Here is a 22,146-nt window from a genome sequence, read left to right on the forward strand (position 1 = left end):
TCTCGTAAACCAGCCGGCCGGGCGGAACATCGGTCGGGTGATGAGCATCCCCGATCCCGCACCAGGCCTGGCGAGTTTACGGCCTTGAACCGATCAGCGGTGGAAGCTATGCAGTACGCCCAATCTTGCAACCTTATCCAACTCCCCCATCCCGGACAAATCTAAGCATTGCGCTTATCAGCGGTGTGCCGGGCATGACACTGAAGAGTGTACCCACTTACGCCAGCTATTAGAAGATTTGCTCAGTATTGGAAGGCTGGACAAGTGCGTGGGGAAGAGAGAAGAAACGAAGAAGAATACCGATCGGAGAGATCATCGACGTTTGCATCACTGCTCTGATCGCTCCGATCGTGGTGAACGTTCAGATCGGTCGGGTCATGACCACAGGGATGACCACAGGGACGACCGCCGAGATGACCTCTGGGACCCCGACCCTCCATCTAGCAGTTGACCGGCAGGCAAGCCGACCATCCACGTCATTTTTTGTGGATTGGATGATGCTTCCCGACCGAGGGAGAACTGCCCGGTCGCGATCGTAGACTCCCGTGATACCCGGAAAAGACAAAAGATGGAGCCCATAACCTTCACCTTGGAGGACCAGCCCAACAGCGGTGATCATGGCATGGAAGCTCTCGTGGTCACCATTGATGTAAACGGGACCGATGTCCAGAAGGTTATGGTGGACACTGGGAGCAGTGTCAACGTCCTGTATTTGGACGTGTTTGAGAAACTTGGACTCGACAAGAGAGAGCTGATTCCGGTCGGTGTACCATTGTCGGGATTTACCGGGGCTCTTGTTCGCCTTGAAGGAAAGATTGTGCTCCCGGCCGAGATCGGCACCTCGCCGAAATCAGTCAAGACCGAGATGGAGTTTGTTGTGGTGAATTTGCACTTGTCCACAACATCATCTTGGGCCGACCAGCGATAATGAAGATCGGTGGGATAATTTCCATGCCCCACCTATGCATGAAATTCTCCACCCCCAATGGGGTCGGTGTAGTTCGCGGAGATGTTTAATCCGCGCGGAAGTGTTACACCCGGGCTGTGAACAAGCGTGATACTGGCACCTCTTCCCATGTGAACACGATCATCAAGGAAGCTACCAGTGACCGGAAGGAGCAACCCGAGCCTTCCGAAGAAATTGAAGAAGTTCCCCTGTCCGAGGACCGACCGGACAGGAAGATCAAAATTGGCCGGGCCCTTACCCCTGAGCTACGATCAGAAGTGTTAGCGATTCTTTGCGAATTCGCTGATATTTTCGCGTGGGGGCCCAAGGACATGCCCGGGATCGACCGAACGGTTATCTGTCACAAGCTTGCCATCGATCCCGCAGCCAAGCAGGTCGTTCAGAAGACCCGGCATCTATCTTCCGATCGCCGCGAGTTCGTTAGAGAAGAGGTCAAGAAGATGGCGGCGATCAAGCACATCCGACCGGTGATTTATCCCGAGTGGGTGGCAAATATTATTCTTGTTCCTGAGCCCCCAGCTTGGAGGATGTGCATAGACTTCACCGACCTCAACAAGGCCTGTCCACTCGACCCATATCCGCTCGCGAGCATTCACCAAATGGTCGACGAGACGGCTGGGGCCGAGTTGATGAGTTTCATGGATGCTTTCAAAGGATATCACCAAATAATGATGCACCATGAAGACGAGAGCAAAACAGCATTCGTGACCCCAGACGGGCTGTATTGCTATCGAGTGATGCCGTTCGGCCTCCGCAACGCGAGAGCGACCTATCAGAGAATGGTCAATATGCTCTTCGCTGATCTACTAGGCCGAACGATGGAAGCGTATATCGATGACATGCTGGTCAAGAGTCGGGACCGATCTGACCACACTCGGGACCTCCGGGAATGCTTTCAGATCATGAGGAGGTACCAGCTGCGTTTGAACCCAACCAAGTACACATTTGCGGTTCAGACTGGGAAGTTCCTCGGTTACATGATGACCAGGAGGGGGATCGAGCCCAACCCGGCCAAGGTTAAAGCGATTCTGGACATGCAACCACCTACCACCGTTCGGGAGGTCCAGCAATTAACCGGTCGGTTGGCGGCGTTAAGCCGATTTCTCTCCAAATTAGTCGGGCGCGCTCTACCATTTTTCAAGATATTGCGCAAGGTGAACGGTTTCGTCTGGGATGACGAGTGCCGAGCGGCTTTCGACGAGCTGAAGGAGTATCTTATGTCACCAATTGTGCTGTCGAAGCTAGAGCTCGGGGAAGAGCTAGACGTGTACCTCGCCGTATCCGATCGAGCAGTAAGCGCAGTATTGTGCTGAACCGATCCGGAAGGGGTCCAGCGACCGGTGTATTATGTAAGCCACACGCTACATGGTCCCGAGCTCCGGTACTCCCGGCTAGAGAAGGTTGTATACGCCTTATATATTGCCGCGAAGAAGCTAGCTCCCTATTTTCAAGGTAGAGTCATTCGTGTGCTGACCGATCAGCCGATCGGCCCAGTTCTCCGCACTGCCTCATCATCCGGACGCCTAGTCAAGTGGGCGTTAATGTTGACCCAATATGCGATCGACTACCGACCAAGACCAACCATAAAAGGTCAAGCCCTTGCAGATTTCTTGGTCGAATGCACCGCTCGAGATACTCGACCTCCGGAGGTTGAGGACCCCGAGGCGGAGTGGTGGTCGCTGGCCACAGATGGGTCAAGCAGCAAGAAAGGGGCAGTAGGAGGAGTGGTTGTAACGAGCCCGGAGGGATTCAAGGTTTACTTTGCTCTAATGTATCAGTTCCACCCGACCAACAACGAAGCCGAGTACGAAGCCTTGTCAATGGCTTGCAGTGTGCTCGGGACTTGGGGGCTGAGTACATCCGGGCTCAAACAGATTCTGCGCTCGTGGTCGGACAGGTCCTAGGAGATTATGAAGTCAATGGCGAGCGATTACAAGCTTACCCGGACCTCGCAATGGAGAAGCTCGCCTTGTTCCGGGGATACACCGTTCGACACGTACCCCGATTGGATAATGTCAATGCGGACATCTTGTCCAAGTTGGCTCAAGACGCCCCGGAACATATGTCAAAGATCACTTGGATTTTGGTGATCCCGAGGTACAGCATCCATCGATTGTCGGTCGCACCTATCCAACCGGTGGAAGACAATTGGATCACCGATTTGATGGAATTCCTCGAGCACGGTCGGCTCCCAAACGACCCCCACCGTGCTCGGAAGGCCAAGCTCAGAGCTCCAAGGTTTCAGATCCAAGATGGTCATCTATATAGACGATCGTATGGTGGACCTCTCATGCGCTGCTTGACCGCTTTTGAAGCTGATTTGGTGATGAAGGAATTGCACTCGGGCATCTGCTCATCGCATCAAGGAGGCCGATCGTTGGCTCGTCGAATCATGTTGATCGGCTATTATTGCCGTCTCTCCAGTTAGATTGTGAGAAGCTTGCCTGGGATTGTGAGACGTGTCAGTTATTCGCTCGGATGCCCGGACGACTGGCTACGTTCTATCAGCCGGTCACGACTGCAATTCCTTTTGCAAGGTGGGGAGTAGATATTTTGGGTCCCTTTCCGCAACTGGCCGGTCGGAGAAAGTTTGTCATCGTCGCTATTGACTATTTCTCCAAGTGGATCGAGGCCGAGCCGTTAGCCACAATCACCTCCCAACAATGCGCCCGGTTCCTATTGCGCAATGTCATTTCCCGGTTTGGTGTGCCCGTGCATCTCATCAGCGACAACGACCGTCAATTCGTGAGCCAATATTTCAACAACTTTCTTGCCACGATTGGGACAACCCATATCCGGTCGTCGGTGACTTACCCCCAGGGAAATGGTCAGGTTGAGAACGCCAATCGGACAATCCTGGAAGGCCTAAAGAAGAAGCTGCACTCGACTGGTCGAAGTTGGGCCGAGGAGTTACCATATGTTCTATGGGCTTATCGGACGACTCCGAGGGAAGCTACTTTGGAGACACCATTTGCCCTTGTCTATGGTGCTGAAGCCCGACTCCCGATCGAGGCATGGATCCCGACCGCCAGAGAACGGACTTACAATGCAGAAGAGAACGAACATTCGATGGTCGTGGATCTCGATGGGGTCGAAGAAAAGAGAGAGCTAGCTGCTCGGCGTATGGCCGAGTACCAGAAGCGAGTGAAGAGTATGAAGGATGTCAGGGTTAACCCTCGGTATTTTCAGGTCGGGGATTACGTCCTACGCCGACGGGAAGCCAGTCAACCTTTGGAAGGAGGAAAGCTAGCTCAGAACTGGGAAGGGTCGTACGTCATCACCGCTGTTATACGGTCGGGAACCTACCGACTGGAGACGACGACCGGTAGGCAGATCGAGGGAACGTGGAATTCCGAGCACCTCGTTTTATTCAGGCATTAGCCTATTTATTGTAATTATTGACGACTTGGGGGCTCAACCTGCGAGTGGGTCCTGATCGTCCTGTTTGTAACTTATTTGTTGTAAATATTTTTAACCGTCTGCAAACGGGATTTTCCAATGTAAATACGATCGGTGATTGCTCGACCGTTTGCATACGGCGGCCCGATCGGTTTTTTAATTCTAAAGTAGGTTGCTTTGAATCTGCTTTCACAACCAGTGGTGCTCGGAATCTACCCGATCGAGTCTCGGCAACAACAATGAAGACGGGCTCTTCGCCCAACCCAACACCTCTCCCTCGGTTCCAACGATAAGGGTGTGCAACAAAATGGCTCTAATATCCATCTCTCGAATTGGCTTTAATAGCCGTTTACATCTCAGTCGGGCGAATTGATCGACCGGCTAATGCGCTCATCTTCGGCGGACACTCGGGTCACGCCACCGATTGGGAAAGCTAGAGCTACAGCAAAATTTTCCCGATCCGTCCAATTTCTTTCCATTGTTGCACTCACTCGTGCCTTGGGCGCACAACAATGTGGGGGCTAGGAGGAAGGAAGTGTGTGTAAGGCCAAGCAATCGGGAACAACCCGAACAGCAAGGCCAAAATCTTTTTTGGAATTGTCGACAAGGCCGTATGGTCGGGACAATCCCGAACGGACAGGCCAAAGACTTCGACATTACGAACGCCAAGACTGTTCGGTCGAAATACGCACGACCAGGCCATCAGGCCAAAGGGTCGGCTAGTGAACGATCGGCATACGAATAAATCAAAAAGCGGACAAAAAATAAATAACGAACGAGACAAGATGAACAAAAAACAACTTCATTAAAATGATTTAAAGAGTGCCCGGTACAGCTCGGGACCGGGTTCCCGATCAGTTCTACTTTGAAACAAAAATAAAGAAGGCCTAGCTACTTCTTCGCGGCGGCATCGCTCGGCTCGACCACGTCCTCTTTGGGGTCGAATGGCGGCGGGCCGGGGTCGGCAACTCCGGTTGGAAGGGTCGTCAGGACCAGCTCGAGATCTTCACCCTCAAGGGCCTCCCGCATGTAGGCCTGGGTCTTTTCACGCATCTTCCGCTGGCCGAATTTGAACCCCCAGCGGCCGAACGCCCAAATTAGAGCCTCCCCGACCGTAGTTCCCCGGACTGCCTTGAGGAACTTTATCCCGGACGCTTCATCCCGGAAGAGGAACTGCGCCAAGTCCCCAAGGTTGGCCAGTCGGGCCTTCAACGTCTTCGCCTCCCCAAGGGCCTCCTTCACGGCCTTCTCGGCCACTTCCTGGGCTCCCTTAGCAGCTCGGGCCGCTTTCTCGGCCGTATCCCGTTCCTCCTTGACATTCTTCAGCTCGGTCCGGAGGTCGGTGTTCTCCTTTTGTCGCTGCTCGGCGACCTTCTTTAGGGCGTCAGCTTCGTTGGCCAGCAGGGCTTGGCGCTGGAGAAGCTGGGTCGCTAGGGAGATCTGCAAAACAAGCAAGACGCTCGGAATTAGCCCGAGCGGAGGAACTTGTATAAATTTAAGAAGACGAAATATCCTTACCTCGGCCAGATTGTGGCCAATCTTCTCGACCACTTGGGTCGGGGACAGTTTGCTCAGATCTTCCTTGATCGGCCCGGCGTTGCCGATCCAAGTAAGGACGGATGCGTCGCCCTTGAGGATCTCAGCTGGGGGGCTCGGGCTGCGCTGTTCTCTTCGGCGCTTCAGTGCGTCGCTCTTTGCGACCCCCTTCTCGGACACCTTCTCCTTGCCTTTCGGGGCAGTCACCCGGGTGACAAGGATGTCCGAGGCGTCGACCACATAGCCCTCGGCTGTGGTGACGGTTGTTGATGTGCCTTTTGGCCGGACGGTCGGGACTTGTTTATCCCCGGCCGGCTTGCCCTTGACCTTTTTCTTCCCGAGCACGATCTTCGCTATGGGTGCTCGGGGTGCCTCATCTTCTTAGAATCCTGCCATTTTTTCAAACAAAAAGAAATTGGTTAGGTTAAGGACGGAAAATGATCGGGGAGTTAGGGTCGGGGACAATCGGTTAGTGTTAGACCTTCGCTCTCTGCCTCAGCCCGAGCAGCCGCCCTCGCTATCGTCACGCCCAGTACGGGCAGGTATTTATCCTCCAAGTCGTATCTTGGCGGTGGCAGTCGGGTTTCATCGTAGCATTCCCTCGAGCGAAAAATCTTGTATTCGTGCACTTCGCTCGAGATTTTTGTAGCGGCGTCCTGAAGGGCCTTTGTCTCAACTGGCACCACTTGTTTCCTATAGTGGCTGCTCTACGTCCTCTCGACCGGGAGGATCTACGGGTCGTATTCAATCGAGAAGATCTTGTTCTTCCATCCTTTGTTGTTCCCGGGCAGACTCTCAATTGCACACATATCCGCCCGGGACTGTATCATCAGGAACCAGCCCCCATATTTGGCCGGCAGGGTCTTCACCTGGTAGATGAAGTTAAATAACTCCATCGTGCACGCCACTTCGTGCCGGGCGCATATTTGCGGGAAGCACGCTAAAATTCTGTGCGCGTTCGGGCAAATTTGGGCCGGAACCACCCGGTAGTAACCAAGGAAAGCGGTCAGGAGGGCGGAGAAGGGTATCTGGATCAGGGCTAGGAGCGAGTCGTAATGCATCCCGATCCATTTGCCTTCATGCCTGTCGATGACGTTCCCCAAGCTACGGCGGATCTCAAAACGAACCCGGCCGGTGAGTAGCGCGGAGATCTTCGCGGCTTCTGCTTTCGTCAGCAGGCTTTCTTGCTGCTCGATGCTATCCCGGTTCAAGAATACAAATTCCCCATTGGTCGGTGCAGGCGGGCCAGCCGGGTCTTCTTCGACCGGTTCCGGGGTGGCTTCCCGAACGCTGGTCAGAGGTGCAGGCTCAGGGTAATCCCCAATTACCCGGGTCGGTGTTTCCCGAACGCTACCCGTCGGGGAGCCTTGCCCGCTCGTTGACGTTTGACCGCTCTTACTGCTCGAGCTGCCTGATTCATTCGAGCTTGACGTTGCCTCTGAGCTGGATGACCTTCGTCGCTCGGGGATTTCTTGTGATCGTTGAGCGACCTCTGGTGATTAGGACATGATGTCCACCTCTTCGCTGATTTCCTCGACCGCGTCGTCGTAATCCGCGATGGAGACGTTCTGGCTATCTGAATCCGACGTTAGGTCTACCTAAAGGCCGATCGGAATTATGTTAGGGCTCGGGATATCCGGGTCGTGGTCAGCTAAGGCCTAGAGTTGGCTATGGAAAGAAAATGTGAAAGAAGCGAATAAAAATCTAAAGAAGAAGGACTTACCGATTGATAGTACTTGACGGAGAAAAGCTGAAAGTTGATTGCTCGACCAGCTTGCTGGAGTGTTCGCTCGGGATGCACTGGATGCTCCGATCGACTCAGAAGATTGGTAAAAGTTCAAATGAACTCCATGAAGGCCTATTTATAGGAGAGCATTTGGGCGAGAAACGATCCACTTGCTCGATGTGACCAGTCTAGACTCCGAGTTGACCGTTGCGCTCGCAGAGGCGTGCAGAGGTCGACACGTGGTGCGGGGGAATGACAGCTGTCCGGTCGGTTTGGCGGCGGACGTTTGGACTTCTTCATCCCGTCCCGTTTTTTCCCGGGCGGTCAAAAAGGCCCGGGCTGGGGGGTTCTTGGTAGGGAATACCCCGACCGACATGCCTTCGTCTTCTATTCTTGTTTATGCAGGTTACAGGTCGGATTTTCTTAGAAGAACCCGGTCGTACCCGACCGGTAGAACACCCGACCAGCGTCTTCAATACCCGGTTGGTGGCCCTTAGATGAGTGAGTTGAGAAGAAGCACGTGGCAGCGTTAGGCGTTGACAAGCAGGGCTTACGGGGAGAAGACACGTCATTGCTACGTGGATGACATGCCATACGGCCGGACTTGTGTCTCTGGCCCAGAGGCTACAAATACCCGCAGTTGCAACAGTGTGGGAGACTTTTGGACGATCGAAAGGCTATTGTTAGAGCATCCCGACCGCAGTCAGTCGGCCCTCAGAATAGCCAGTGTAGATTGTACTTAGGACCTTCACCTGGATCAATAAAAGACGTTTATTTGCTTTAATTGGTCTTATATTATTTTATTCACCGCTTACGTGGGAATTAACACTATCAACTTACAAGTGCAAATAATTTACCGTGTTAATATTCGTGCACCTAATGATAAAGTCTTTCACATAGGTGCACTTAATGATAACGTTACCCGTTAGGTGTACTTAATATTGATAATCAATGTACATTTTACTTGCACTTGTAATACATTTTACTTGCACTTAGGTGCACTATACGAAACTGTTATTTGCACTTCGATGTTCAATTATTTACGAAAATATCACCATATTTTTTAAAAATTAGTATTTTTGATCCGTTAGATCTAAACACGTGAACAGTTGGTGAGTGATTCTGTTTTCTCTAGTTAATTATATTAGTATCTTTTTGTATGTCATTACTTGTACGAAGAATATTTAAAACTTATAAGGCCCTGTTTGGTAAAATGGATGTTAGCTGATAGCTGTTAGTTGTTAGTTGATTGTGTTAATTAGAGGATATAACATTAGCTAATTGTAGAAAAGTGTTTGGTAAATTAGCTGTTAGCGATAGCTGTTTGATATAATTTTTTTTTTTTTTCAAAAAGCTAATTGAAAAAGTTGCTTAGAGTAACTTTTTGAATTTTAGCCTTTTGAAGTTGCAAAAAGCTAATTAACCAAACATTTATATTGATATTTTAACTAAATCAAACAATTAATAGTGGTCAAATAAGCCAAAATTGGCCTATAGGCCAATTTTTTACCAAACAGGGCCAAAGTGATTATATGCTACTAGTGTTTGATCATTTATCTCTCTCATTACACCCAGATAATTATTTTAACAACATACTTGTTTTACAATAAAGTGATCATATGCTACTAGTGTTTGATCATTTATCTCTCTCATTACACCCAGATAATTATTTTAACAACATGTTTTACAATGGTGGAAGTAAGTGGAACAAAATTATACCCCATGGAAGTTTTTGTCAGCAAAAAGTGACACATATGTAGCCCTTCACGAGTTCCGGATTGAGCTCTAAAACCACAGCATTTCTGCACAAATTACCACCTGGAACATTCACTTCCATTGCTTCTAGCTTTCAAGAGCTTCAATCTTGATATGCATAACTTCATATGTGCTTCAGAACTGGTTATTGGTGTAGCAGTATATACATATATATATGCACACGCAAACTATAATCTCAGTACGACATAATTGTAGAGATAACGAGGATGCATATCTGTCGGGGGGAAAACTCCTGCCTGTTGAAACTTAAATACCATCATCAGGCTTTTGAACAGCCTAGTTGAAACTTGCGAATCGTCATTTTTCCATCAACTGCAAGCGCCAGCAAATCATGCTCTTCTACATACCAGAGCTCAGTGATCGTCGCCTAAAAAGCTCAAGATTGAATTAAATGTATAAATAATATGATAAAAAGGTATGAAGACTTTATAGGAGGAATACCTTAAATCCACGAATTTGGCTGTTTAATCTAGTTACTAGCTCATGGAAAAATTGGAGCACGGAGAGATTTTTTGCCTCCTGCAGAATATAATGTCAAAAAAGTCAAAAACGACAATCTCAGAACAATCAAAATTGCCCATTCTGCATGGCATCAAGTGGTTGAATCAAAAGTTTAGAAACAATAATATTGCTTGGACTACAATGATGGTAAAGAATCAGGGCAGTCATAACTTCATATTAAGACTGTGCAAAGCAATTAGTAATACAAACTAGAAAACCCACATTTATGTTATTTTAATTAACAAATATACTCCACAGGAAATCACAAAGTTAATACTTTTAGTTGGAGTGCTAATTCAAAATTTAGGGACACAGTTGATCGAGAAAATTTGTTTCTGGGACACTTGATCAGTAAGTATTCATGATCTTAGAAATTGCAAATACCCATCTTCCAGGGTAGTGATATCTACAAGTGTCATTCCAGCATGTTTGTATTATAACTAAGGGCAGATGAATTCAAATACAATGCTGCATTTTTCCCCCAATTTTATGATTTTACAGATACATTGTAACTGAGATAAAGCCACAAGTTGGGAGCTGGTAAATCATATTAGCAGAGCACTATGAGGTAAAAAAAACATGGAGAGAAAATTTCATGCTGCAGATAACTACCTCAGGCAAATTAGTAGGAGGACCCAAAAGCCTTGCAAATGATGTGTGAAGAATAGCAGCATCGTACTGTTGCAGAAACAATGACAATTATATGAATGTTAAATTCTAGGAAGCACATAGTTTTCTTGAACATTCATTAAAAAAAAAAAAAGGAAAAGGAGACAAATAAGCCATCGAACCAACATAGAAATGCAACTAGGCCATTGAACTAAAAAGACGTGCAATTGAGCCTTTGAACTACTTGTATTTCTGTGTGTAGCTCAATGAATTATTTGACCCTTTTTCCAATTTAAAAAACAAAAAAAAGATTTGACCAGTTAAGCAGGTTATCTGCTAACAACCAATATCTAAAGTAAGCCAATGGTTGCCAAGCACAGTTGGAGGTATGCTTGATAAATGGATGGCATGATAAAATCTCGTTTTATAACATAAAAGTCTAAATTGTGCAAATATATTTTATCAAGTTGAAAGTAATAGCCCAGTCTTAATGGAAAAGAAAAATTACTGAAGAGACAACATTTATAATCGCTATGCAGTATTTTCTGGGCCGGCTTATTAAGGTTTGTCAAATTACATTATTTGATGCTGCTCATGGAGAGTGTGTATAACGTTAGCTTCTATATAGAGTAATAAGGAATTAAGTGTTTATGTAGCACTTACAAATTGCTTCTCTGGTGCATGTGGAAGAGCGTTTCTCAGCTTCTCACGTATAGTTACAGGATCGGTACCAGAGACAACCTGTAACAAAATGCATTGAAAAATATTTTGTTATCTCATGAATCATTAAATCTTACTTCTCTACACAATTGCTATCGCCAAACTGGAGAATCATTAATGCCAATTTGTCCTGTACAACTCACTTAAGCCAGCACATAGCCTCAAATTGCATTACTGACTATTGAAGAACACAAAAAGAAAAAGCAACTTAAGCACCCTCAAATGGTGAAGTCAGAAAATGAAATGAGCCACCGTAGAAAAATCACTTCAATGGGTTGCTAACTTGCTATTGAAGTTTCCACTGAAAGTAAATGGACTAGATGATATGGTCAAAGACATAAAAAAATGTTGAAAAATACCCACCAAAGAGATTGAGACATACAACAGAGAGACACATAGGCAGGCCGCAGGCATGCATTCAGACAGAGAAATATTCTTAACAAGCCTAGAGCAAGGATCAAATCCTCATATAAATATTCCTTAAGAATTAGGCCCTTAAATGTAACATCACTGAGTCACCTTTTTATGAAGGTCCTCGAAATTATGAAACTAAAAGGGAAACAAAATAAAAGACTTAGGGCAAGGACATTCTGCAGCAATGATATTTGCATTTCAAGAATATAAAGTGCACCATTTCATTAACTTCAAATAATTAGCTGTCATGGAAGAAAAGAATTTCATAAAAAGACCTGCCAGCAGCCAATAAGTACACCAGTTGAAGTGAGAACCACCCTGTCGAGAACAACATCTAATGGACAGCTGGCCTTTGCAACTGCTTCAACAGAATTTGCTTCAGCTTCAATCTGAGAGACCATGAGGGGCATAGTGCTATAAAAACAATGTATCAAAAAGATGAAAGGAAATAAAGGCATCAGATCCATAAGCATATCTACCTCTGCTTCTGAGGCAGGGACCGGTGCAACATGGTGTGAGGCGTGAAACATGCTACAGTGGTATATACTGGAGTTCTGAAACCAAATTGCTAAGAAAACAAATAAGCATCAAAACATGTGAAAAAGAGCTGCAGTATGTAAAAAATTTATTTCTTCAACTAAGTATAAAAGCTAATTGCCTCAATAATTCAATATACATACATACAAACAGATATATACATATACATGCATACATATAAATACACACACACATATAGAGAGCGATGTTAGAAGCTTGTTAGGAATAATCTCTCAGCTACTTATTTTGAAATTCAAATGAGTGGCAGAGTCCTGCTGTTAGAATATAGATAGGCTTCTTGTACAGGTTGTAGTTCATCAGTTTATACACACTCAATACATATATACTCGTAGTCCACATGGTATTAGAGCGAGATTGAGGTGAGTGGGTAGTGGGCTTTGGTCGAAGAAAGGAGGCGACACCATCGGAAGAAGCATAGTAGCCACCGGAGTCTCCGCGTGCCGCCACAGTCTAGGGGCTCCGACGCCACGTGCCGGCGCGTGTGCACTGTTCTGGCAACTTTTCTGGTTGAGGTTGGTACCGGCGGGCTCATCTCGGTAAGCCGAGTAGGTTTGGAGTAGTGGTGTAATAAGGTACTGTAGCGATTTCCTTTGTTTTACCGAAATACAATGGCGGAAGTTAGGACCATTACTGAGGTGTCAACCCATCTAAATTGATTGATGTGTTGTTGGCACCAGATGGATCCAATTTTGGCAAATGGAAGTTTTTAGTTGAGATTAACTTGGGAGGTATGGGTAAAGACAGAGATTTAACTGAAACGTGTCCAGTAGAATCTACTAAAGCCCAAGAATTGAAGAAAGACGACGAAGTCTTGTTATCATGTATACTAAACTGCATTGATAGGTGTTGGAATATAGAATATATATTTAATATATAGAATCCCTATAGATTAGGCAATCTTAGGGATTTAGGAAGGTAGGGTATATGGAAACTTGTTTCCTATTCGTAGTTTTCTAATACCTATTTATAGGGCTTTGTATTTTCTATTCCTATGTGAGTTTGATATAATATATGACAACACATTAGAAACTCTCTCTTTACTTTCGTAACATGGTATCTGAGCCTTTACGATAATTTTTTTTTTTTTTTCGCTCCGTTGTTGTCACGTTTTGACTAGCGCGTGAGCCTCACGTGCCGCCAACACGTGAGGCTCCTCCAACAATTGAAAAACATTTTGGTCAACTTGTTCCTGGGTCGCCTAAGTCTGTTTGTCTTGGTTCTGGAGTTTGTCTTGGTTCTGGACTTAGTTTGGACCATTACCTTTTATTCTACGGTTAGTTTATCTCGCTTTGATGCTGTCTATTTTGTTTTAGTCCTCTCTCCCCTTTCGTTTTGGTGTTGTCTCTCCTTTTTGATGCTCGTTGATTGGAGCATGCTTCCTTTTTGTTAGTCAAGATACTTCCCTTTTGCTAGTAAAGAATTTGTGTGCTCCAGTTTGGAGTTTGTCTTCTTTACTTTCTGTATTCAAGCTTGTTCGGTCCACTTTGTATTCACCCGGAGTTGCGGTATTGGTGGCGTGTTCAGGGGAGGGTTCAATCCCAAGCTTGTTCGGTCCACCACGTTGAGTTCACCCAACTGTCCGTAGGTATTGGTGGCGTTCACAGCATTCGTTTCAGGGGGAGTATCCAATTTCAAGCTTGTTCGGTCACTTTGTGTTCACCCATTGTTCGTGGGATTCGTGGTGTTCGAAGCTTTCGTTGGAGGGGGAGTATGAGTATCCAATCTCAAGCTTGTTTGGTCAAAGGAGTGTCCTAAATGGACTTGAGTTATTTGTTATTTAGTTATTTTGGGTTATCGCTCATTTGTGTAACAAGTTGGGCATTATTAAAATATATGCTCCAACTTGAGGGGAGTGTTATGGAATATAGAATATATATTTGATATATAGAATCCCTATATATTAGGCAGTCTTAGGGATTTAGGAAGGTAGTGTATATGGAAACTTGTTTCCTATTCGTAGTTTTCTAATACCTATTTATAGGGCTTTGTATTTTCTATTCCTATGTGAGTTTGATATAATATATGACAGCACATTAGAAACTCTCTCTCTCTTTACTTTCCTAACAATAGGAAAATAATTTTATCCATACAACATTGTAAAACTATGAAGGAGGTATGAGAATTAGTAAATAAATGATTTAGTGGGACAAACAATTTGAGAAAGTTGTAAAAGTTGTTTCATGATGTTCATTGCCCATCTCAAAAAGGCTGAGACATCAGGGACTATTATTACGACTTCAAAAGTGCGAGTGAGGCATTGTGTACTGCTATGCCGATTACGAATGACGTGGATAAAATGAAAAAGCAACGTGATTAGTTGATGTCTTTAGTTGGATTTCTAGATTGGATAAGGAGTATGATGTGTTTGAAATCCCAGTTACTCGAGAATAAGGGGTTGGAGTCAATAGATCAAGTTTTCGCTATGGTTCAAAATGCATCAAGTAATCCTAATACTGATGGTATATCGAAGAAACATGTCTTTTTATCACAAGGAGAAAATGGTGATGAGAGTGATAGTGATCGAGGAAGCCAGTTCAGGGGACGTGGTGGCTTTAGTAGAGGGCGCGAAGGAGGTTGAGGAGGACAAAGGGTTTATTACAATTGTGGAGAACCCGGTCATCTACGCAACTAATGCCTGAAGCCACTCCGACCACAAAGGTTCGCCAACTCTGCCTCTAAACCAGAAAGAAATATAGTCAATGAAGAGTTGGCACTTGTAACAGTTGGACATAAAAATGTTTTTCTAAATGGTGACCTTGAGGAGGAAGCCTAAATGGAAATCCCACCTGGTTTCGAAGGAGGTTTGGAAAAGAATCAAGTTTGCAAACTCAAGTAGTCCTTGTATGGACTTAAACAATTACACTGAGCTTGGTTTGACAGATTCACAAAGGTGATTTTGAAGCTTGGCTATATTCAGGGTCAAGCTGATCATACTTTGTTAAGAAATCTCATACAGGGAAAATTGTTGTAATGATAGTCTATGTCAATGATATTATTCTCTCCGGGAATGATGTGGAAGAATTATAGAATTTGAAGAAGTGTTTGTCAAAAGAATTTTAAGTTAAAAGATCAAAGAAATATAAGAATATTTCCTTGTGATGGAAGTGGCTAGATCAAGGAAAGGCATTATTATTTCTCAGAGGAAATACTTTTTTTTTTTTTTTTTTTTTTTTTGCAAAATCAAAGGAAATACATTTTAGATCTTCTTAAGGAAACTAGCATGCTTGGATGTAAGCTAGTTGATACTCCTATGGATAGTCAAAAGAAACTTGGCACTAAGAAAGAAAGCACACCGGTAGATAGGGGGAAATATCAACGACTTGTTGGATGCTTGATTTATCTTTCACATACTCGACCATATATTGGTTTTGCAACAAGTGTTGTGAGTCAATTCATGCACAACCCTACAGAGAGATACATGGAGGCAATCTACAGAATTCTTAGATACTTGAAGATACACCGGGGAAAAGCTTATTTTTCAGAAAGATAGAGAATCGTGACATTGAAATGTACTCAAATGCTGATTGGGCAATAGACATCATTGATAGACGGTCAACTTCTGGGTATTGTTATTTTGTTTGGGGTAATCTTGTTACATAGAGGAGTAAGACGCAATTAGTGGTAGCCAAAAACAATGCAGAAGTCGAGTACAGAGCACTAGCACAAGGAATTTGTGAAGGGCTTTGGATAAAAAGGGTTTTAAGTGAACTGGGACAAGTGAGTTCATCTCCTATTCTAATGATGTTTGACAATTAGGCAGCTATTAGCATAGCAAAGAATCCTGATAATCATGATAGGACTAAGCACGTTGATATTGATCGACATTTCATCACAGAGATAGTGACTAGTGAGACTATTAAACTGAACTACATTCCTACCAAGCAACAAACTGCAGACATCCTCACCGAAGCTCTACCAAGACAGCAAGACCTAACTTTGAAGACATAATTTGCAAGCTGGGATTACATGATATATATTCTCCAGCTTGAGAAGGAGTGTTGAATAATAGGGTGAAAGATACGGAATTTATTTTAGGAATAAATGAGATTGGTGATGATTTTCAATTTCTCCCATGACTCTATTTCTTAATTTTCAGTTTCCTGATTTTGAGGAAAAAATTAAGCTAATTAGTTTTTTCCTTTATTAGAGTAGTTTGTATAGATGCTGTTACCATTTTTTTTACACTTTTACGTTAGAATTTCAGAACTTCTTCACAATTGTTGGTTGCTGATTGATATATACTGGGAAAGTTGGACCCCATGGATAGGTGGATAGACTTAAAGCTCGACTAGTCACTAAAGGATATACACAGATTTTTGGGATTGATTAAACTGACAACTTTTCACCAATAACTAAAAATTGCTTTAGTTAGAATCTTTCTTTCTATAACTACCATTCATCATTGGCCTTTAATCGGTTAGATATTAAAAATCCATTCCTACATGGGAATTTGGAGGAAGAAGTCTACATGGAGCAATCTCTTGCATTTGTTGCTCAAGGGGGAGTGACTTGGTTTGTAAGTTCAAATGTTCTCTCTATGGCCTAAAATAGTCTCCTTGTGCCTGGTTTGGAAGGTTCAGCATAGTAGTGCAAAATTTTGGTTTAAATCAAAGCAAAGTTGACTATTCTGTCTTTTGTAAACGTAAATAGGGTAAGAGCATTTATCTTGTTGTATATGTTGATGATATTATTATTACAGGAGATGATGCTATGAGAATACAATTGTTGAAATAACACATTCCAACATTTTGAAACAAAAGATATCGAAAAATTAAAATACTTTTTGGGAATTGAAATAGCACAATCTAAGCATGGAATTTGCATATCTCAAAGAAAGTATGAGTTGGATATACGGGAAGAAACAGGTATGATGAATTGCAAACCTCTTGACACTCTTATAAATTCAAATGTCAAACTCCTACCAAATCAAGGAGAGCTTATCTCAGATCTAGGAAGATATCGACGGCTGGGGTAGGGAAATTACTTTAGTTAACTGTAACCCGACTTGATATCTAAGTGTTGTTAGTCAATTCTTAGCATCTCCATGTGAGAGTCTGGGAGGCTGCCATCCGGATTTTACAATATATTAAGAAATCTCCAAGCACTGATTTGTTATACAAAGACCATGGAAACCTTGAAATTGTTGGTTATATAGATGCAAACTAGGTAGGATGTGCATGGGATGAAAGTCAAATCAGGATATTGTATCTTCCTTGGTGGCAACTTAATCTCTTAGAAAAGTAAAAAAGCAGCGATCAAGTGTAGAAGCTGAATATCAATCCATGGCCCTCGAGACATGTGAACTTATGTGGTTGAAAAACCTCCCTACTAAATTGAAGATTGGGAAAATTGTAATTTATGCCCTCCATAATATGTCACTCTTGAATTATTAGTGGTGTAAATTTTGCCCCTCAATTTTCGAAATGGTACATATATTGCTCCTCCCGTACCATACGGGAGGAAAATTGAGGGGCAACATTTACACTACGGGAGAGGCAATATATGTACCATTTTGAAAATTGAGAGATAACATTTACACCACTAATAATTCAGGAGTGACATTGATAATTGACATATTACGGAGGGCATAAATTTCAATTTTCTCTTGAAGATTTGTACAATGGAGTTCATGAAGTTCATTTGTGATAATCAAGCAACTCTGCATATTGCATCAAATCCAGCTTTCATATGAAACACATTGAAATTTATTGTCATTTAGTTCAAGACAAAGTGGCATTTGGAGATATTACTAGTTTTGTAGGCTCAAATGATCAATTAGATGATATACTTACTAAATCTTTAAGAAGTCATAGAATTTAATATATTTGTAAGGAAAAATTGTAACTTATGACCCTCACGGCCTCATAGATATGTCAATTATCAATGTCACCCCTAAATTATAGTAGTGTAAATGTTGCCCCTCAATTTTTATAACATGACATATATTGCTCCTCCTTTGAATTATTAGTCGTGTAAATGTGGTTACCCGCCGTTTTCCCTGTTCGAAGACCACATTTTTTTCATCCATTTGTCTTTCTTCTTTTGTTCTCCTTTTGCCGACAACAATGTTTCTCCTTCTCCCTATTAGGGAAGGGACAATATATGTCACGTTTTGAAATTAAGGGACAACAATTACACCACTAATAATTCAGGGGTGACATTGATAATTGGCATATTTGTAAGGGGCATAAATTACAATTTTTCTTATTTGTAGCAAGCTTAGTGCATATGATATACATGCTCCAACTTGAGGGAGAGTGTTGAAACACAAAAAAGTTGTGTTTGTCTAAGAATAGGTCTCAGATATTGAGTACATATACATACAACATACATATATATATATATATATATATATGTGTGTGTGTGTGTGTGTGTGTGTGTTATGTACTCGGGCAAACTCATGTGTCGCAGGGCGATTAGGGTTATTGGAGGTTGTCTGCGGGCTGCCTATGTTGATAAATGAACTAAAGGAATGAGAGAAAAGGCAAAGGTTGACTTTAACTGGAGAACAAGATACTAGGAATGTTTTGAGTGTTTTCCCACCTCTTATTTTATATTGGCTTTCTTGCTTGCTTGTCCACTTTATTAGAATGAAAATCCCCTCGATATAAGAGAGTTACAAAGACAAAGTAAAATATAAAAAAGGAAAAGAGAATCATTAAGGCTCCTTACCATAATTATTCACTATCTATAAAGGAAATAAATCAATTCAAATAACAAAGATATTTTAGAATGAGTTAATTTCACTTTTGGTCCTATGACTATTAGGGTGTTGTCAATTTGAGTCCACAACTTTTAAAACTAACAATTTAGTACCCTAACTATTCAATTTTTATCAATTTTAGTCTATCCGGCCAAATTTTCGGCCAATTGACGCCGAAATCTTTTATTTCAGTGTTAAAATGGAAGCTAATTTGTGAATCATTGTTTGAATTAATATAGAGGCAGGTGGGATGTGGATAAAAATTAGCGACAATTGGCCGGCAATTTGTGCCGTACTGACTAAAATTGATAAAAATTGAATAGTTAGGGTACTAAATTGTTAGTTTTGAAAGTTGGGGACTAAAATTGACAACACCCAATAATCATAGGACCAAAAGTAAAATTAACTCTTTTAGAATCAATTAATCAATCTCCTAATTTCTTGCTCTGATTTTCTGAATCATAACAATTTTTATGTTTTCTCTCTATTGAGACATGAGTAATACAACAAAATTCTTCTCATCTTTCTAACAAGTATACCCCTGGTTGTTATGCTATCTATCTAACACACAGACATATACATGAACAAAAAATCTAGTGGGGCAAATAGTTTAGACATCAAGATAATTTAAAAAGATCGCTTACCTCTTTCAAAGTATGGTGAGAACATAGACCTAACAGCCACCCTAAAAGATAATAGTATCAAACAAATATTAATACATATGCAAGGAAGAACCAAGTTCCAGCAGGGGATAATCTCCAACCAAATAGAACTGTTAAAGGGATGTTACTAAAAGGGAGAAAAACTTTTATGCTTAATATACGTAGGGGGAAAATGGGCCATAGACAACCTTTTAAGAATCAGAAGCTACATTTAACAAATTGAACAATCAAAACTCAAAAGTTTAACAAATTAAATAAGGAAATCAGAAGACACCCCTCCTCCCTGCATTCATCCCTATAAAGGGGCTAAGTTAGTTATATCAAAGGAATCCTAGAAAGAAAATTCTTCTAAATAAATGACATCAAATGTGATTTTTTCAAAATGTATTCAAGATATCATCTCTAAACCTCTAATATTTATTCATAAAGCATTTTCTCAATCAAATTGAAAGTAGATATTTTCATGTCTTCAACCATTCTCTTCTTAAGCTTGTCATATAATTAACAGCAACTTTCATAATGTATAGGGTTCATGGTTTAGTTGAATACATGTTCAAAAAGTTCCCAAAATGTTTCATTGAATATAATTTGAATGTTTTTTTATTTTAGAATAGAAAAGTTGGTTGCATATTAAATAACTACAAATCACTGTTTCTAGTAATGATGATCAAAGCTAGAATAAATTACACAAATTTGATAAGCACATTAACATCCAAAACATTGTCAAGTGGTAGCATCTGGTAATTAATTATGTTTCATTTAATAAAATTGCTGAGCCTCGAAAGAATACAGAGAAGAAGAGTGTAGAAACACTTACGCTATAGGAACAGAATAGTCTGTGCTCAGGTGCAAAACATTTGCTCGTACAGAGGGGTTTGCAGCCTACAGATTAAAAAGAAAAATCAAAATCACAGTCTTCATCTATTGGGAGCAATTAACTTATTAGGCAGTTAAATTTACCTTCAGCACAGGAGTGACAATCCCATCCTTGAGAGTGAATAGATCTGACAGGGCCAGTGATTGAGAAGTTTCTCCATGTTTAAGGAAACTGGCTCCATGTTCCTCCAAATCCCTCTCCATCTTATCATACAATCTCAATCGCTTATCAGAATTCGAGATAGACCACTCTGTAACCATTTGATTGCTCATGTCCAGCTTTGATTTCAAGATTCAAATTATCATTAAGCACAATTGAAAACCACGATTCATAAGCAGAAATGCAATCGAAAACAAGATTAGAACGGTTTTTCCTCTAATTTTATCCTTAGAAGCATTCAGTTTGGCACTTTGCCCTACAGCAGAATATGGAAACAGACCAAACTCCAGTCCATTGTCTCTCCAATATTCAAAATTTCCATATAAAGATTCACTGGTTCATTTAAATTTCTTTCCTTTATGGTCAAACTGTCAAACAATAAAATTTGCACCCAAAAAAAAATTGAAAATTTCCCAGAATTTTTGTTTTAAATCCTAAAATTTAATCCAAAATTGATCCTTCTAACAATAAACTAATAATGCAAAATCGTTCAAAAGTATAACTTGCCGACTACCAAATTTAAAAGCAAATAGAATTATCTGATTTCAGATTCACGCTATTAAGTATCTAGTTACTATAACTTAGCATCTCAGCATTAAACAATCACTAAAAGTTCAACTTCTTTTTGAATCCTAGCATTGCAGTTATTAAATACACACACTTCACAGTGCATTATGAACTACAGTAGAAAAAAATCAAATTGGAATAAATAAATTACTCATAGAACATAGAACAAGATGAGCGCAAGCAACCAAGCACTATAGGCGGAGAATTAATACATTCCAAAATAACAAACAAATATCGATAAAACTAAACATAATTGAATATACCTGAAGAATTACGAAGGGCCATATTGAAGAGAGTACAGAAGGTAAGAGCGCAGACGAACCAGATAAAAATCGAATGTCTGGATCTCGAGCACCAACTCCTGATCCGAGCCATTGTAATTATTTGTTTCAAAATTCAATCAGTAGTGGAATTTTCATATTTCTTATTTTGAGGTGATTTCCTTCCTCAAATGTTAGATGCGATCTGGAAACTCTAGGTGAAAAGGTTCGTGTGATGGTGTCAATAGGTGAAGAAGACCATAACTACCAGTTTCCCACCTTCCCCAACCACCTCCTTTTTACTTCGCAAACGCGTAGAAGAGTCAAGAGTGTGATGCATCTCACATTCTCACGCGTAGAAGAGTCAAGAGTGTTTTTTTTTTTTTTTTTTTTTTTTTTTTTTTTGCTTTTGAGTATTACTAACTCGAGTCTGTTATAATACATTAAATTTTTTTTGTCTTCTAAGATATTTTATGATATAATTTATAATTATTACGGTGTCATGAACTAGTTGATCACTTGATCCTGCTAATTTATTATCAAAAGTATCAAAAGACTAAACACCCAACAAGAAAACGCTGTATCACGAGAGAAATTTAAAAGGAAATTTTTTTGAAAAAGTAAGTATCATTACTCATTAGGTAAAAATGGTAAATTATATCGTGCATCGCAGTGCATAATTGATTATATACCGCACATCAAAACAACGTCA

The 22,146-nt window shown here is 42.1% G+C and overlaps 1 protein-coding gene across 3 annotated transcripts; it reads right to left on the reverse strand.

Moving 5' to 3' along the window:
• Positions 1 to 9,248: 9,248 nt before the first annotated feature.
• LOC109191911 lies at positions 9,249 to 21,708 on the reverse strand. 3 transcript variants are annotated; one of them, XM_019342595.1, is made up of 10 exons: positions 21,438 to 21,708; positions 20,532 to 20,698; positions 20,389 to 20,453; positions 19,554 to 19,594; positions 12,128 to 12,216; positions 11,924 to 12,037; positions 11,178 to 11,255; positions 10,515 to 10,583; positions 9,846 to 9,920; positions 9,249 to 9,771 (listed from the first exon to the last, which is right to left on the reverse strand). In XM_019342595.1, exons 1-10 carry the CDS (start codon positions 21,547 to 21,549, stop codon positions 9,664 to 9,666), a joined length of 918 nt encoding a protein of 305 aa, XP_019198140.1. In that variant the 5' UTR covers positions 21,550 to 21,708; the 3' UTR covers positions 9,249 to 9,663. The 3 variants fall into 3 exon arrangements, with proteins under 3 accessions (XP_019198140.1, XP_019198141.1, XP_019198139.1); XM_019342596.1 differs by having other exon boundaries at positions 9,846 to 9,923; positions 10,518 to 10,583; positions 20,532 to 20,726; positions 21,438 to 21,706; XM_019342594.1 differs by having other exon boundaries at positions 9,846 to 9,923; positions 10,518 to 10,583; positions 21,438 to 21,705.
• Between the last annotated feature and the right edge of the window lie 438 nt (positions 21,709 to 22,146).

Source organism: Ipomoea nil, unplaced genomic scaffold (genome assembly GCF_001879475.1).
Source record: "Ipomoea nil cultivar Tokyo-kokei standard unplaced genomic scaffold, Asagao_1.1 scaffold1721, whole genome shotgun sequence".
Classification (NCBI taxonomy): domain Eukaryota; kingdom Viridiplantae; phylum Streptophyta; class Magnoliopsida; order Solanales; family Convolvulaceae; genus Ipomoea; species Ipomoea nil.

Bases quoted from the DNA above. Each gene is read 5' to 3' on its own strand.
- LOC109191911 (XM_019342595.1), bottom strand. From the start codon at position 21,549: ATGGCTCGGATCAGGAGTTGGTGCTCGAGATCCAGACATTCGATTTTT. The intron at 20,699-21,437 runs GTATATTCAATT...AAATGGTTACAG, and splicing joins GGCCCTTCGTAATTCTTCAG to AGTGGTCTATCTCGAATTCT. The intron at 19,595-20,388 runs GTAAGTGTTTCT...ATTATCTTTTAG, and splicing joins GACTATTCTGTTCCTATAGC to GGTGGCTGTTAGGTCTATGT.